The sequence below is a fragment of the Sinohyriopsis cumingii genome, unplaced genomic scaffold (genome assembly GCF_028554795.1).
Source record: "Sinohyriopsis cumingii isolate HCF-2022 unplaced genomic scaffold, ASM2855479v2 utg000160l, whole genome shotgun sequence".
Taxonomy (NCBI): domain Eukaryota; kingdom Metazoa; phylum Mollusca; class Bivalvia; order Unionida; family Unionidae; genus Sinohyriopsis; species Sinohyriopsis cumingii.
In genome coordinates, this window is record NW_028315873.1 from 11419173 (window position 1) to 11434637 (window position 15465).

The following is a 15465-nucleotide window of genomic DNA, read 5'->3' on the forward strand; positions in this document are numbered from 1 at the left end:
ACATATGAAGAAAATAGAGACTCATCTTAAAAAAATAACTGAAGCCAATGAGTCTAACATCAGCCTTCTTCAGTCTCATGTAAATGACTTGACCAGTCAAGTCAGAGACCTAAGAAAGAAAATAAATCACGTCTTTGATGAATTGGAGAGAAGAGTAAAGACGGAAGGGCATATAATTTGCAAAGAAGAGATAATACTAAAACAGGAGGAGAACCACCGTTGTGATGAGTTCAATTAGAAATTCACATACACTCCTAGAAACAGTCAAGAAATATGGAACAGAAACGCAGGTGTTTCTTATGACAGAAAAAATGACGTCACAACTAACTTCATATTTGGATCAGATTCAAGAGAGGTACACGAAAACGACGATCACTACAGTCCAGTTGGAAGTGAATCCCCAATTCCAGTCCATAATATCAGCAGGCCCAGATAGTTTGGTTAAGATAATCAGCAGAAGAGAACTCGAAAGTCTGCCTGTTCCAGGCATCAAGGAGCCATCCAAAAACTGTCTGATTCAGATGGAAAGAGTTATTGAGACAAAAGATAAAGCTCCTTTACGACCTAACTATGTGGGTGTGACGTATTTACACTCTGGTCATGTGATGCTAGGAGATTATAGCAACAAAGCAGTATGTCTGTTGGACTCCACGTACAACTCAATCACCAGTTACAATCTGAAACGCGGCGTATACGGTGTATGTGTTGTAGATGATAATGATGAGGTGGCTGTGCCTTTACGCCTGGAGAAAATAGTCCTGTTCCTCTCTTTCAGAGATGGGGAGATAAATCGCACAAAGAAGATAGCTACGAGATATAACTGCAGCGGTGTTGCTGCTGTTGGAAATGGGAAAATCATTATATCTGGTGACTGTAATTACGGACGTCAACACTATTGGAGCCTTATCAACAGTGCGGGGAACGAGGAGTCCTGTCCTCAGTTTGAATGTCATTGTGATGGCTCAATGACCAGTGTCGCTCTGGATTCATCTTTCAGGCGTGTCTACATAACAGTGAGTCAAGCCCATTCCCTGTATTGTTTTGAGATGAGTGACAGCCAGAAGTTCGTCTACAGTCATGACAGTCTTAAGAATCCCCGTGGTGTTGCTACTGACAGATATGATATGGTGTATGTTGTTGGAAATAGTTCTAGCAACATCCACCAGATTACACCAGATTGTGCTGTTCTTCAAATCATATCTAACGGAGCACCATCTAAACCTAAATCTATTTGCTTTAGTAGGGACGATGATGTGTTCCTAGTCACAAGTGAATCAGACAGTAGTAAACTTTACCAGTATCGACTAAAGTAAGAAGTTCATTTTATATTGTTCTCCGCTGACATTGTGTTTGAGTGAATTGATGTCTTAAAATGTAATTTGTTACATTATTATTACTTAAATAGTTGTATTGCCTTGTATATTTTCAAATCAATGAAAATTGTGAATATTCAATATTTTATAAGACTCCAAATGCATTAGCTAATACGGGATGATGTTGTTTTTCAGGTCGTATCTAATTGTGTTGTAACTATGTTTCAAATTACACAGCCTTCGACAAGGATAATGCTGCTTGTTTAGATACAAATCTCAAAGCTGGACACAAGCTGTATCTATTTCGTCACCAATGAAATATTGTTCTAATTGTTAATGTTTCGTTAACAGTGATATAAAAATGACTATTTTGGCCATATGCTGTTGTTTTCACAACGATGTAAAATGACTATTTTGATCTAACAGATGAAATTTTGTGGTTTCACAGGTCTCAACATGTAAATAAATAACATGGTTCAATTCTGATATCTTTTTCACTGCTAGATATGTTAAATTGAACCACATGGTATCATATTTTCAATACTTGTTGTTGGAACGAAACGTAAATATGACCATTAAATTGCTGAACGAAAAGTTGAAATTACCGCCACTGCTTCTACTACTACTACTACTACTATACAAGCTGTGGCGGAGGCCTTAGATGTAAATATACCTTAATTATATACGGTTGCATGTTCTAAACTTGATGCATATGGCATGAAATATATCCCAGATAAAACAAGCCCTTGTGTAAGAGACTTATCAGAACAATGGAGGTCAAAATGTGTCGATTTACAAACTCTCAATTCATCTCCTTTCCCTTATCAATATCGTTCTGGATCCTATCAAACTCCTGTTGGTCTTTATCAGTATGACCCTGGATCAAATCAAATGCCTGTTGGTCATTATCAGTATGACCCTGGATCATATCAAATGCCTGTTGGCCATTATCAGTATGACCCTGGATCATATAAAATGCCTGTTGGTCATTATCAGTATGACCCTGGATAATATCAAACGCCTGTTGGCCATTATCAGTATGACCCTGGATAATATCAAACGCCTGTTGGCCATTATCGGTATGACCCTGGATGATATCAAACACCTGTTGGCCATTGTCAGTAAGAACCTGGATCATATCAAATGCCTGTTGGCCATTATCGGTATGACCCTGGATCATATCAAACGCCTGTTGGCCAATATCGGTATGACCCTGGATCATATCAAACGCCTGTTGGCCAATATTGGTATGACCCTGGACCCTGGATCATATCAAACGCCTGTTGGCCATTATCGGTATGACCCTGGATCATATCAAACGCCTGTTGGCCATTATCGGTATGACCCTGGTTCATATCAAAATGCCTGTTGGCCATTATCGGTATGACCCTGGTTCATATCAAAATGCTTGTTGGCCATTATCGGTATGACCCTGGATCATATCAAACGCCTGTTGGCCATTATCGGTATGACTCTGGATCATGTCAAACGCCTGTTGGCTATTATCGGTATGACCCTGGATCATATCAAACAGCTTGTGACATTTATCAGTATGACTCTGAGTTGTATAAAACGCCTTTTGGCCTTTTTTAAGCATGACTTGTCCCTATCAAACGCCCCGTGGCCTTCGCTAGTATAACCATTGATTTTATCAAATTTCCTGGTGGCCTTTATCAATATGACCAAATGACAGTGGATTGTATCAAAACTCATGTGGCCTTTATCAGTATTACTGTGGATCATCTCAAACGCATTGAGGCCTTTATCAATATGACTGGATTGTATCAAATGTTTTGTGACCTTTACCAGTATTTCTCGAAATCATTGCCAACACGTTCAAACTCTTTCTGGCCTTTTCTAGTTATGAAAGTAGATCATATCAAGCGCCTTCACCATTAATAATCTTTATTGTATCATACGTCTTTTGGCCTTTGCAAGTAATGATCTTTATTAAATTATACGTCTTTTGACCTTTACAATTAATGCTCGTTATTAAATTATACGCCTTGTGATTTTTACCAGTATTACTCTTGATTATATTAAACGTCTTGTGGTCTTTGCCAGTATTATTCTGGATCATATCAAACATTTTGGAACCTTTCATTCACTATACTAATTTCTTTTTTGTGCATACCGTTCATCCCGTATGAGTATGCATGTATGAACGTACATAGTTGTATATGCCTGTTTGTATGTGTGCATTTGTGTGCGAGATACGATGATAGATATGTCAGGTATATTTCCATTTTTAATTCTTAAATGTATATTATGCTCTTTTAATATATGTACCCAATAAAGAATAAAAATATTCATATATTCTTTCCCTGACCTTAAGTCACACCGTTGATTCTTTGAATTGTGTATAATGGTATGAGTAAATACCATAAGTAATAAATAACAGAGATTAATATAGCTGTATATAGTCATCAAAATTGCAGACTAACGGTTGTTTTGCACCACTATTCTCTATACGTACCAGTCTCGTGACCTACATAACATTTCAAATCTTATCTTTATATACATGGCTACCCACTGCTGCTCTTCGTCCCGCCCCTAAAAGTGATATATGTTAACTTTTCTGCTTTGATACAGTTTTGAACTCTTTTCACGAACACAGTTTGACAAAATCTTTCTTTACATGACTAGACAAAAACCAATTGAGAGAGGCAAGTTCATTTGTATTTAAATATACATTATAATTTTGCTTGAATTTTTATTATTATTATTATTATTATTATTATGTACACATAATTAAACAATAAAGGCTTGGAAATTTTGATAAAAGCTATGCTAGTACGATTAAACAAAAACATTTTTGACGTATACATATTATATTTAATATAATTTTCTCTCTCTCTCTCTCTATCTATCTATCCCGATAGTGACTGTCATTGAGTTGGTCAAATGCAGATAGAAAAAAAAAAGAGATAAACCTTGGTTAATGGCTAAGTATGTAAAAGCGATCAACATTTCAAACCATGCATAATGTATGGAGAATATAACATGAATACATATTTCAACTGAAATTTTAAAATGAGTGCAATAATTTCTACCTTTCGCAACTCATTATAAAGCAAGAAAGGACATCATTGAGACATTTCGTTTGAAATGAGCGCAGCACTGAACACATACAATAAAGTATTTTACTTGAAGAAAAAAAACCGGAAAAAATGGTCAAATGAATTTAGAACACATTCCAGTACCTAAGATATCACGCCTTTGCTTTAGAGTGTCCTGACGTCATTTTTACGTTATAGATGCTATTAATCGTGCTGAATGAGGAACAATTATTTGATGTCTGTATGACCCTAAATAAATCCGGTAGTCAATACGAAACCTGGTGCTCAACAACATCAAGGGAGATTAATCCATCTGACTAAGCTAAGCGTTCAGAAGTAGCAATCATCATCATCATCATTAGTCTCATGACCAAGTGTGGTCGTTGAGGCACTGTGTTGCTGAACATCTGACCAGTTCCCTCCACTTGTCTCGATCATGTGCCAATGCCTGTGTCTCCACAAAACTTTTCCTGGTCCATTCTGTGATGTTGTCAGTCCACTTTTTTCTCTGTCTACCTGTCCTTCGCCACCCTGGACGCTGCCCTGTAGGACTGTTGTGGATAGACTGTTGGCTCTAGTGACAGATATTCTTGTCTCTCCAGATGGGTCTTAGCTTTGACATAGCTGCCATTGTTTGTGCTGCTCTTGACAAAATTTCTGCTCTTGATCCCTCTTCAGTGATTATGGAACCAAGATATTTGAACTGGCTCACTGTTTCCAATTCATGTCCTCTGACTTTAATCTTGGCTGAGATTTGTTTGCCACTATTTGTCATCAGTTTTGTCTTCTCAGCGCTTATCTCCATGTCAGATCTGGAAGATGTTTCATCCAGGTTCTTCACTAAGGTGGCTAGCTCGTCTTCACTGCCTGCCAGCCCATCAATGTCGTCTGCAAAGCGGAGGTTGGTGATGTTACGCCCTCCAATGCTGACTGTCCCAAAGTGGTTTTCCAGGGCTTCGCTCATGATGTGCTCTAAGTATATGTTGAAAAGCGTGGGTGACAGAAGACAGCCTTGACGCACTCCCACTGCTGTCTGGAACCAGTCCCCCACAGCACCTTGGGCAATTACTGCACTGGTAGCCTTGGCGTACAGCTGCTTGATGGTATTGATTAACTTTTGTCCCATGTTATACTTCTTCATTGTGGCCCATAATGCCTCATGCCACACTCTGTCAAACGCCTTTTTTAAATCTATGAACACATGATGGATGTCTCGTTGGTGTTGCGAGTACTTTTCGCACAGAACCCTCAGATTAAATATTTGTTCTGTTGTGCTTCTTCCACTCGGGAACCCGGCCTGTTCTTCAGCGATTATTTCTTCTGCTTGTAGTTTGAGTCTGTTCAAGATGATCTTCAGCATTACCTTACTAGCATGGCTGATCAAACTGATGTCTGAGGATAAATGCTCATCGTGATAAGTGAGATATGAAAATTACATCAAGACATAGAATTTTACCACGTCGACAAGAAATAACTAGGATTTCATACGTTACCAAGATTTTCAAAGTACCACACCGAATGAAATTTACAAACAGTACCCCATAATCGCTGGCTATTAACAGTTAATTCTCATTTAGTGTCTGTAACAGTAAGCAATGGCTAAAATATGTTACACCAAGACATGACAAATTACTTTCTAAAGAAAGGTTATTTGACATTGCTACAAATTCCGTTAGTGTTTTCATCTGACCGCGAGTTACAGAGGCTCTGAATACGCCCATTAATCGTATGAATCCATGTTCTTCATACGGTCATATATTATACAGAGGCTGAAAGGTACGGGTCAGAATAAGGTTAGTCCTTGACAGCCCATCGTGTTTACAACGTATTGCATAAAGGGATACACATTGACGCAACCTGAAACTTTATCGGAAAGGATCACATTATAACAAACACAGACACAATGAAGTGCATTCAAACACCTAAAACCTAAGTTTAACCTTTGACGCGTGTTGTACATGAGAGACAAAGGGTGATGGTGCAGATTTGAAGATAAACTGCAAGAAATGGCGAAAATGCGAAGGGTATCCGATTATAAATCTCTTGTCTGCAAAGCATCGTTCTAACTTGTCTTTACCCAAGTCTGAAATAGCAAACAAACGGTAGGTTCAAGGGATTAGTCACGAATTGCAAGCATTAACATATGAATACGTCAAGGTATCAAGCTGAGTTGGGATTGGATTTAGTAAAGACACTGAAAGCACTGCTTTTAATAAGACATTTATTTTTATTGACATTAACTGAAAGATGAATGAATCCGACACCGTACTTGTGCGCATAAAGTCCAATAATGGATTGAACAGAATAATCCAAGCTGAGTTAAACAACGGATACAAAGAATGATATCAATCTTATATGGAACTAATTAGAACATGTAACTTCAGTTAGTAATAAGAAAAAGAAGCAACATATTGAACCTATAAGAAAATATGTCTGATGTATGGATGAATCACCATGAATGATGAATCACCATGGATGATGAATCACCATGAATGATGAATCACCATGGATGATGAATCACCATGAATGATGAATCACCATGGATGATGAATCACCATGAATGATGAATCACCATGGATGATCAATCTATATAATTTATACACAAATATGAACACTGATTGTTTCATTGAGGGTTATCATAGTATTGGATTTATTCACTAATATGAATAATGTTTGTTTTATCTACAAGCAGGATGCATGCATTATTGATTTTCACGCATATAGCGGTATTGAATTCTTGATTTCATTCATATAATGATAGTGATTAATACTGATTTTATAATTGGGACAGTGAATCTCGTGGCGTCCAGTGGACGATCACGGCGTATTTCCGGTTCCACAGCTCTTGTCTAATGACCAAGGTGCTACCACGCATGATAAGTCCCTCTCAGTCTACTGAAGGATCTCCTGGGAGCCTCCTTATTCCAAACCGACACGTTGGTCACAAAGCTCCGACACCTCACTGCGAGCAAATCCATAACGTCATTTGAGACAACATCACCAAGGACTTCAGCATACGGCTTACACACAACTCCACAGAGTTCTACGAATCCCGGCAACAAAACCGCATCGGTCTACAGTTGAGGAATGGACCTCATTATCGGTCTACAGTTGAGGATTGGACCTCCTTATCGGTCTACACTTGAGGATTGGACCTCATTATCGGTCTACAGTTGAGGATTGGACCTCATTGTGCTAAAACAAGGAAAAATTAATATATACGTACACTGGTTGTGGTGAAAGTCAACAGCCCCAGAACACGAGGCAATCGGGTTTCTCATTGTAGGCACTTTGCGTGTGCAGCAATGTCAAAACGAACTTTGTGTTTTTTAGTCTTCCTCAGGACACGTTGCACGCATCAGCAAAACCTGGTACATTAATTCGCTACACACAATTCCGTGACAATATGATCATCACAAATATACAATAGAATCAAATCGAACCGCATCCATGTTAACACTGAGATGATATTAACTTATATTTTTTTATGGAATACATTTCGATTCCAATAATAGTAATTTGATGGTCTTATTAAGAAGAAAAAAAATTAATAAACTTTTTGATACAAAGATAGCCCGAGAAATAAGCAATAACAATAAGTCTGCTTATTCCAATGAACTAGAAAATATGTCATTGCATCGATTCACTTGCTGTTCACTAAAAGAAAAGATATATTTTCCTTCCACATCAGTTAAGATTGCTTTTACAATGTCATATCTTTACCCTCAGATTAAGTAGCCAATTTGTTTCTATTGCTGAAAGTTTTCCTCCCTTTTAAACAACGACTTTTGTAATTCAGCATAGATCCAAAAGTTAAGATAATGAAGATTTCTAGTACATTTGAACGTTTTAGAGTTTTGTTCTTGAAAAATATGTTGTGATTGTTGTTGTATCTTCTCTTATTTGCTTTGAGAAAAGTACCTGTAGTCACAAAGCTGTATGACTAGTTTCACGCTATATCTATTGTATTTTGTCAGTTTCTTCAACATATCTTTCCACTGACAATCATGATCTCTGTGGATCCATCAATATGGAAAGATAGATAATTTCCAATTAATATTTAAAACTCTATGAAAAAGGCTTCTTTTAAAATCTGTGTCCGCATATCTGACCCATTTGTTTGCATGATAATACATTGGATGTACCTAAATTGCTACAAAAGCGTCGTTCTTGTATTGAAATCATGTGCCGACGACCTACCTAGCACCCTAGCATCCATAGGTGCTTATTCTGAGATTAGATGTTGCTGTCGATGCAAGTATGTATGTATGTATGTATGTGTGTGTGTATGTATGTATGTATGCATGCATGTATGTATGTATGCATGCATGCATGCATGCATGCATGCATGGATGGATTAATGGATGCATGTACGTATGTATGCATGTATCAATGTATGTATATATGTATGTATGTACGTAATGCATGGATGGATGGATGGATCAATGTATGTATGTATGTATGTATGCATGTATGGATGGATGGATGAATCAATGTATGTATGTATGTATGGATGGATGGATGGATCAATGTATGTATGTATGTATGTATGTATGTATGTATGTATGTATGTATGTATGTCACATGCATTGAAAATAACATAGCTTTTAAATTGTTGAGATAAAACAATTTGATATGCCAGTACCGTCCATTTATCAAATTGTGACCCGCTCATGGCGTATGAATAGGCATAAAAATATGATTTCAACAGTGGACTATTGCTTCGATACTCTCTAGATCAGTGATAAATTTCCGAATAATAATCATAGTTGGCATAAGAACACAACAAGGAGAAAAATCGATACTTCCTGTTTTTAAATGAGTTAAATATGGTACACAATTGTATCGAAAATTCCTGTTTTCCTTCTCTCTCTCTCTCTCTCTCTCTCACACACACACACAGACACACACACACACACACACACACACACTTTAAAGAGAGCAATAATTGTGAATCAAAATTATTTATCTTCATAATTCTCTAACAATTTCACAGCTCAATGGAATTTACTAATCTATCCCACAACTTAGTATCGGCATTTGATTCTATTACCTTGATGAATTTACCAATATATCAAAAGCAATTTAAATATCTTCTGAAACAAACAATTATGTGTGTAATATTTTAAATAATCAAATCATTTATGTACAGGTAGTCGTTGCTGACCATAAATAGCTAACAAATAAAGGGATTACAGTTGGTACAGAATATCATACGCTCCTTCGGAACACAGCAGGAAAATGTTATATAAACCAGATGATACAGAAACAAGTGTAACCTAGGCTAATTACTGGCCTTTTGTGAAGTTACACTTGTCAAGGGAAGTAAATACAATCGTCATTCCGTAATATCTATCACTGATTACCTACCGTTGATATCTGATCACTGATTACCTACCGTAACATAACTACTCTCTCTCTCTCTCTCTCTCTCTCTCTCTCTCTTCAGTCAATGTGGGCATGTGAGAAAGCTTGCCAGTAGCTTCTCATGGGTCGGTGGTTCTTTCCGGGGTTTTCCGGGTTCTTCCTCCACCATTAATACTGGCCGCCATGTATAGCCTATCGTGCTGAAAAATGGCGTTAAACCCCACAACAACAACAACAACAACTCTCTCTCTCTCTCTCTCTCTCTCTCTCTCTCTCTCTCTCTGTATTTTACCAGAAAGTTTCTTAACCTATGTATTATTTTAAAATTTAAATGCAAACCGACCGCAGTAATGGGGAAAGAGAGACATTGGATACAAGCAATCTTATAGTAAGTAGAAATGTTAATTAAAACATAATAATGGTTGAGACAAATTGGTTCGTCATTTCGCATAGTCTACATGTTCCACTCGTTTCAAAGTTATCGACGTTGGTTGAATGGCTATGCAATCGATGCTGAAGTATGTAATCATACAGTGTTCGGTGAACTTTACTTTCTTGATTTAAATAAGTTTTCATCCTTAATCCATTAGAAGATTTTTATCATAACATTAATAAAATGATTTCTGCCGGTAATTTCAGCTCGGTAATTTTGGCCGGTAATTTCAGCTCGGTAATTTTGGCCGGTAATTGCAGCTCGGTAAGTCTGGCCGGTAATTGCAGCTCGGTAATTTTGGTCGGTAATTGCAGCTCGGTAAGTTTGGCCGGTAATTGCAGCTCGGTAAGTTTGGCCGGTAATTGCAGCTCGGTAATTTTGGCCGATAATTTCAACTTGGTAGTTTTGGCCGGTAATTTCAACTCGGTAATTTTGGCAATTAACTTCAGCTCATTATTATGATGTGTTGATGATTGATGGTAAGAGTTATCTTCCTGATGCCCAATTTATTTATTGGCACACTCAGATCAATAGCCGGATGACATATAATTCGATCCTCCTTTACGGAGGTGTCATTACTCACATGGTTTCAGAGCAAGAGGTATTGGGCTCGAACTGAATAGAAAAGGCGAACTTTTCATCTTGAAGTAAAATCATGTTCCTGATTTAGAAATTCGTATACATAAGTGTTAGTTTATATATATATATATATATATATATATATATATATATATATATATATATATATATATATAATTGTTGTAAATTACAAGGACAGTATTTGCTAGTATTATCTATTATAGGGATATATACACTATTATTTTTGTGAATTACAGGGATATATACCACGCTATTTGTTGCGAAGTACGTTGATATATACCTGAGTATTTTGTTGTGATTTATATGGTGATATACTCCACTACTTGTTGTGAATTACACTAATTTCCAATGCGCAAGAATTTGTTTATTGCATGGGTATATACCACATTATTATAATTATGATTTGCATGTGTAACTGCCACATTCTTTTTTGTTAATTATATAGATATATACGATAGTACAAGTTGTGGGTTCAGTTGATTAATACGACACTACTTATTGTGAATTACACTGATATACACCACACTGCTGTGAATTACACCGATAAATATAACGCTATTTGTTATGAATTACATGGATATTTATCACGTCATTTGTTATGAATTACATGGATTTATATCACGTGATTTGTTTTGAATTACATGGATTTATACCAAGTAATTTGTTTTGATTTACAAGCATATATTCTATATTACTTGTTGTTGATTATGATGATGTATGAACACTATCTTACTGTAAATTACACTGATATACACCACATTGTATTGAATTACTTGGATATATACAACTTGTTTGTTTTGAATCAAATGGGACCTATTAGCATTGAAAGACTTTGCATGATTTGTCTACCATATGATTTGTATCTATCATGCGTTCATTTGTCTACCATGTGTTTATTTGTCTACCCTGTGTTCATTTGTCTACAATGTTTATATTTATCTACCTTGTGTTTGTTTATCTACCATGCATTCATTTGTCTACCATGTGTTCATTTGTCTACCATGTGTTCATTTGCCTACCATGCGTTCATCTTTTTACAATGTTTTTATTTATCTACAATGTTTATATTTATCTACCTTGTGTTTGTTTATCTACCATGCGTTCATTTGTCTACCATGTGTTCATTTGTCTACCATGCGTTCATCTTTTTACAATGTTTTTATTTATCTACAATGTTTATATTTATCTACCTTGTGTTCGTTTATCTACCATGCGTTCATTTGTCTACCATGTGTTCATTTGTCTACCATGCGTTCATCTTTTTACAATGTTTTTATTTATCTACCATGTTCATTGGTTTAACATGCTATCATTTATCTACAATGTTTTGTTCTACCTTGTGTTCATTTATTTACAATGTTTTTATTTATCTACCTTGTGTTTATTTATCTACCATCCATTCCTTTGTCTACATTGTGTACATGTATCTATTATGTGTACATTTAGTCTACCATGCGCTTATTTAATTACAACGTTTTTTTAAATCTACCTTATCATCATTTATCTACCATGTCCTCATGTATCTGCCATGTTTTCATTTGTCTCCATGCGTTCATTTGTCTAAATGTGTTGATGGCATTTTCCTGATGAAAACAACTGTTGTACGGTAACAGACATACTCATTTCAATGACCATAATTTGAAGGTTTCCTGTATGTTATTACCATATAGTCTTGATAGCAACTGTGTAGGAATTAGCATTTCTGGAACCTTTCTCCAGGTCACCCATTCTCTCATATTTCCGTAAGTCTTCTAACTTCATATGGTGAAAGGCTTGGGCTGGTCTAATACCGTACAAAAGCAAAAATTTCGTAATAGCGAAAACCCGATATGCGAAACCAAATAAATCAAAATGTGTGTATCAGTTTTAAAAATAAAGAATGCAGCACATTGAAAAAGCGTCATTAAGCATTACATTGCAAACAAAACTATTTCATAGCTCCGAATACAAAATCTCCCAATGTGTGTAAGGGTAAAATGCAATGCAAATGTTACAGAGGATAAGGTTGCAAATATGGACTTCACTGAAGATAAATATCGAACAATATACAAGATGTAAACATAAAAAAATAAATGCCCAAATAAAATAGGACTTCATTTGTAAGATTTCATTTATATTTGACTTTCCTAAAATTTGATAAATATATAAATTTGGACAATGCATTTTTACAACTTTTTGTCTTTTATGTCATCATCATTTGAAATTATTGGCAGTAAACGATGTTAATTTGCAGCTATTTTCTACTTATATCTGTACAAAAGTGGCAGAAAAGTAAAGAATAGTATTAGTTTTTAAGTACATGCAACATATAATTTGACCCTGACCTAATTCTATGTTGAAACAATGAGAAACCGCTTTAACATTTAATCAGTTCACAACCACAACAAGGTTCCTTTATAAAATCAAGACATCGTTTAAACTATAAGTATATTATATACACTGTATTATGATCTAACCTACTTGATGTTCTCATCAAAGTTTTCCAGTTTTATTTACATCGATTGAAAGCTCTCTCTTTTTTGAGTCAATACTATTGCGGTGTCTGACAATCTGTACATACCTATGAAAAGCTTCTGTAAGAGATCGAATTTAAAATGCCTTCTTAGTTTCATTGCCAAATGATCATTATAAAAATCGTCTTTAAGCGGAGACTAAATTTGTCAAGTCCGGCTATCTCTGTTGGACATTTATCGAATCCTGTATTCCAGCATAATGCTATGTATGCTGTCTCATTTGGTTTCGCCACAGTTCAACGGATAATTATGTCACGACGGCATTGTTTAAATCAATTTTTCCACTTGGAAGATTTAACGTATTGGCTGAATAATACGGTAACACGTTATTGTCATGTGTGCAAACAAAAAAATATGTGAATTGTTTCTCAAGTACATTTGGTTAATAAAGTACAAACATCAAATAGATGTACAGGTAGGTGATATCTAGGCGTTTTGTGGAACATGTCATCGACTCTTGGAAAGCAGACGGTAACATGAAATAACGCGTTCAACTTCAAAAGGCTAATATGTGTTTTAACGTTAATATCAAGAAAGATAATTGTGGACTTTGTTCGCATTAATACAAATATCCATACTATATCATTTATTTCGTTTAATTTATTAGTGGAAGATCATTCCAGCAAATCCAGTTTAGACATTTAAAACATTTGTGATTTTGAATTTCCATAGATTTCTATGTATTTGGCAGTTGATTTTTTGATCATTTTGTAACGATATTTGAACAAAAAAAAAACGAGAACGATTAAATGTATTCAGTATTTACACAGAATGTGTGAAGATGTATAAAATGGCAAAACTGACAACTTCTGTCGAAACGCACCTGGGAAAGACTGCAATAATGCGGCTTGTGAGTTATTGAAAATATCATTGTTTGAGACATATGCTTGCTTAGTACCGGTAAACGTTAACGTATGTTTAACTGTGTGTATGAGTTTCGAATATTTGTCTATATGAGGTTTACTGTTTAACTGTATGCATGATATTCGCTGTTTAACTGTACATTTGAGGTTCACTGTTTAACTGTACATTTGAGGTTCACTGTTTAACTGTACGTTTGAAGGTCACTGTTTAACTGCATATATGAGGTTCACTGTTTAACTGTACATTTGAGGTTCACTGTTTAACTGTACGTTTGAGACTCACTATTTAACTGCATATATGAGGCTCACTGTTTAACTGTACGTTTGAGGTTCACTGTTTAACTGCATATATGAGGTTCACTGTTTAACTGTACTTATGAGGTTCACTGTTTAACTGTACATTTGAGGCTCACTGTTTAACTGTACGTTTGAGGTTCACTGTTTAACTGCATATATGAGGTTCACTGTTTAACTGTACGTTTGAGGTTCACTGTTTAACTGCACATATGATGTTCACTGTCTAACTGTACGTTTGAGGTTCACTGTTTAACTGTATATATGAGGTTCACTGTTTAACTGTACTTATGAGGTTCACTGTTTAACTGTACATTTGAGGTTCACTGTTTAACTGTACGTTTGAGGTTCACTGTTTAACTGCATATATGAGGTTCACTGTTTAACTGTACGTTTGAGGTTCACTGTTTAACTGCACATATGATGTTCACTGTTTAACTGTACGTTTGAGGTTCACTGTTTAACTGCATATATGAGGTTCACTGTTTAACTGTACTTATGAGGTTCACTGTTTAACTGTACATTTGAGGTTCACTGTTTAACTGTACGTTTGAGGTTCACTGTTTAACTGCATATATGAGGTTCACTGTTTAACTGTACGTTTGAGGTTCTCTGTTTAACTGCACATATGATGTTCACTAACTGTACGTTTGAGGTTCACTGTTTAACTGCATATATGAGGTTCACTGTTTAACTGTACTTTTGAGGTTCACTGTTTAACTGTACGTTTGAGGTTCACTGTTTAACTGCATATATGAGGTTCACTGTTTAACTGTACTTTTGAGGTTCACTGTTTAACTGTACGTTTGAGGTTCACTGTTTAACTGCATATATGAGGTTCACTGTTTAACTGTACGTTTGAGGTTCACTGTTTAATTGCACATATGATGTTCACTGTTTAACTGTACGTTTGAGGTTCACTGTTTAACTGCATATATGAGGTTCACTGTTTAACTGTACATTTGAGGTTCACTGTTTAACTGTACGTTTGATGTTCACTGTTCAACTGCATATATAAGGTTC

General features: G+C 35.8%; 1 protein-coding gene across 1 annotated transcript; it reads left to right on the forward strand.

Moving 5' to 3' along the window:
• The first annotated feature begins 224 nt into the window (after positions 1–224).
• On the forward strand, positions 225–3623 carry LOC149774778 (uncharacterized). Its single transcript, XM_089945003.1, has one exon. It carries the CDS (start codon positions 225–227, stop codon positions 1311–1313), a length of 1089 nt encoding a protein of 362 aa, XP_089801129.1. The 3' UTR covers positions 1314–3623.
• Positions 3624–15465: the final 11842 nt, after the last annotated feature.

Excerpts from the sequence above, each read along its gene's own strand:
- LOC149774778 (XM_089945003.1), top strand. The coding sequence starts at position 225 with ATGAGTTCAATTAGAAATTCACATACACTCCTAGAAACAGTCAAGAAA.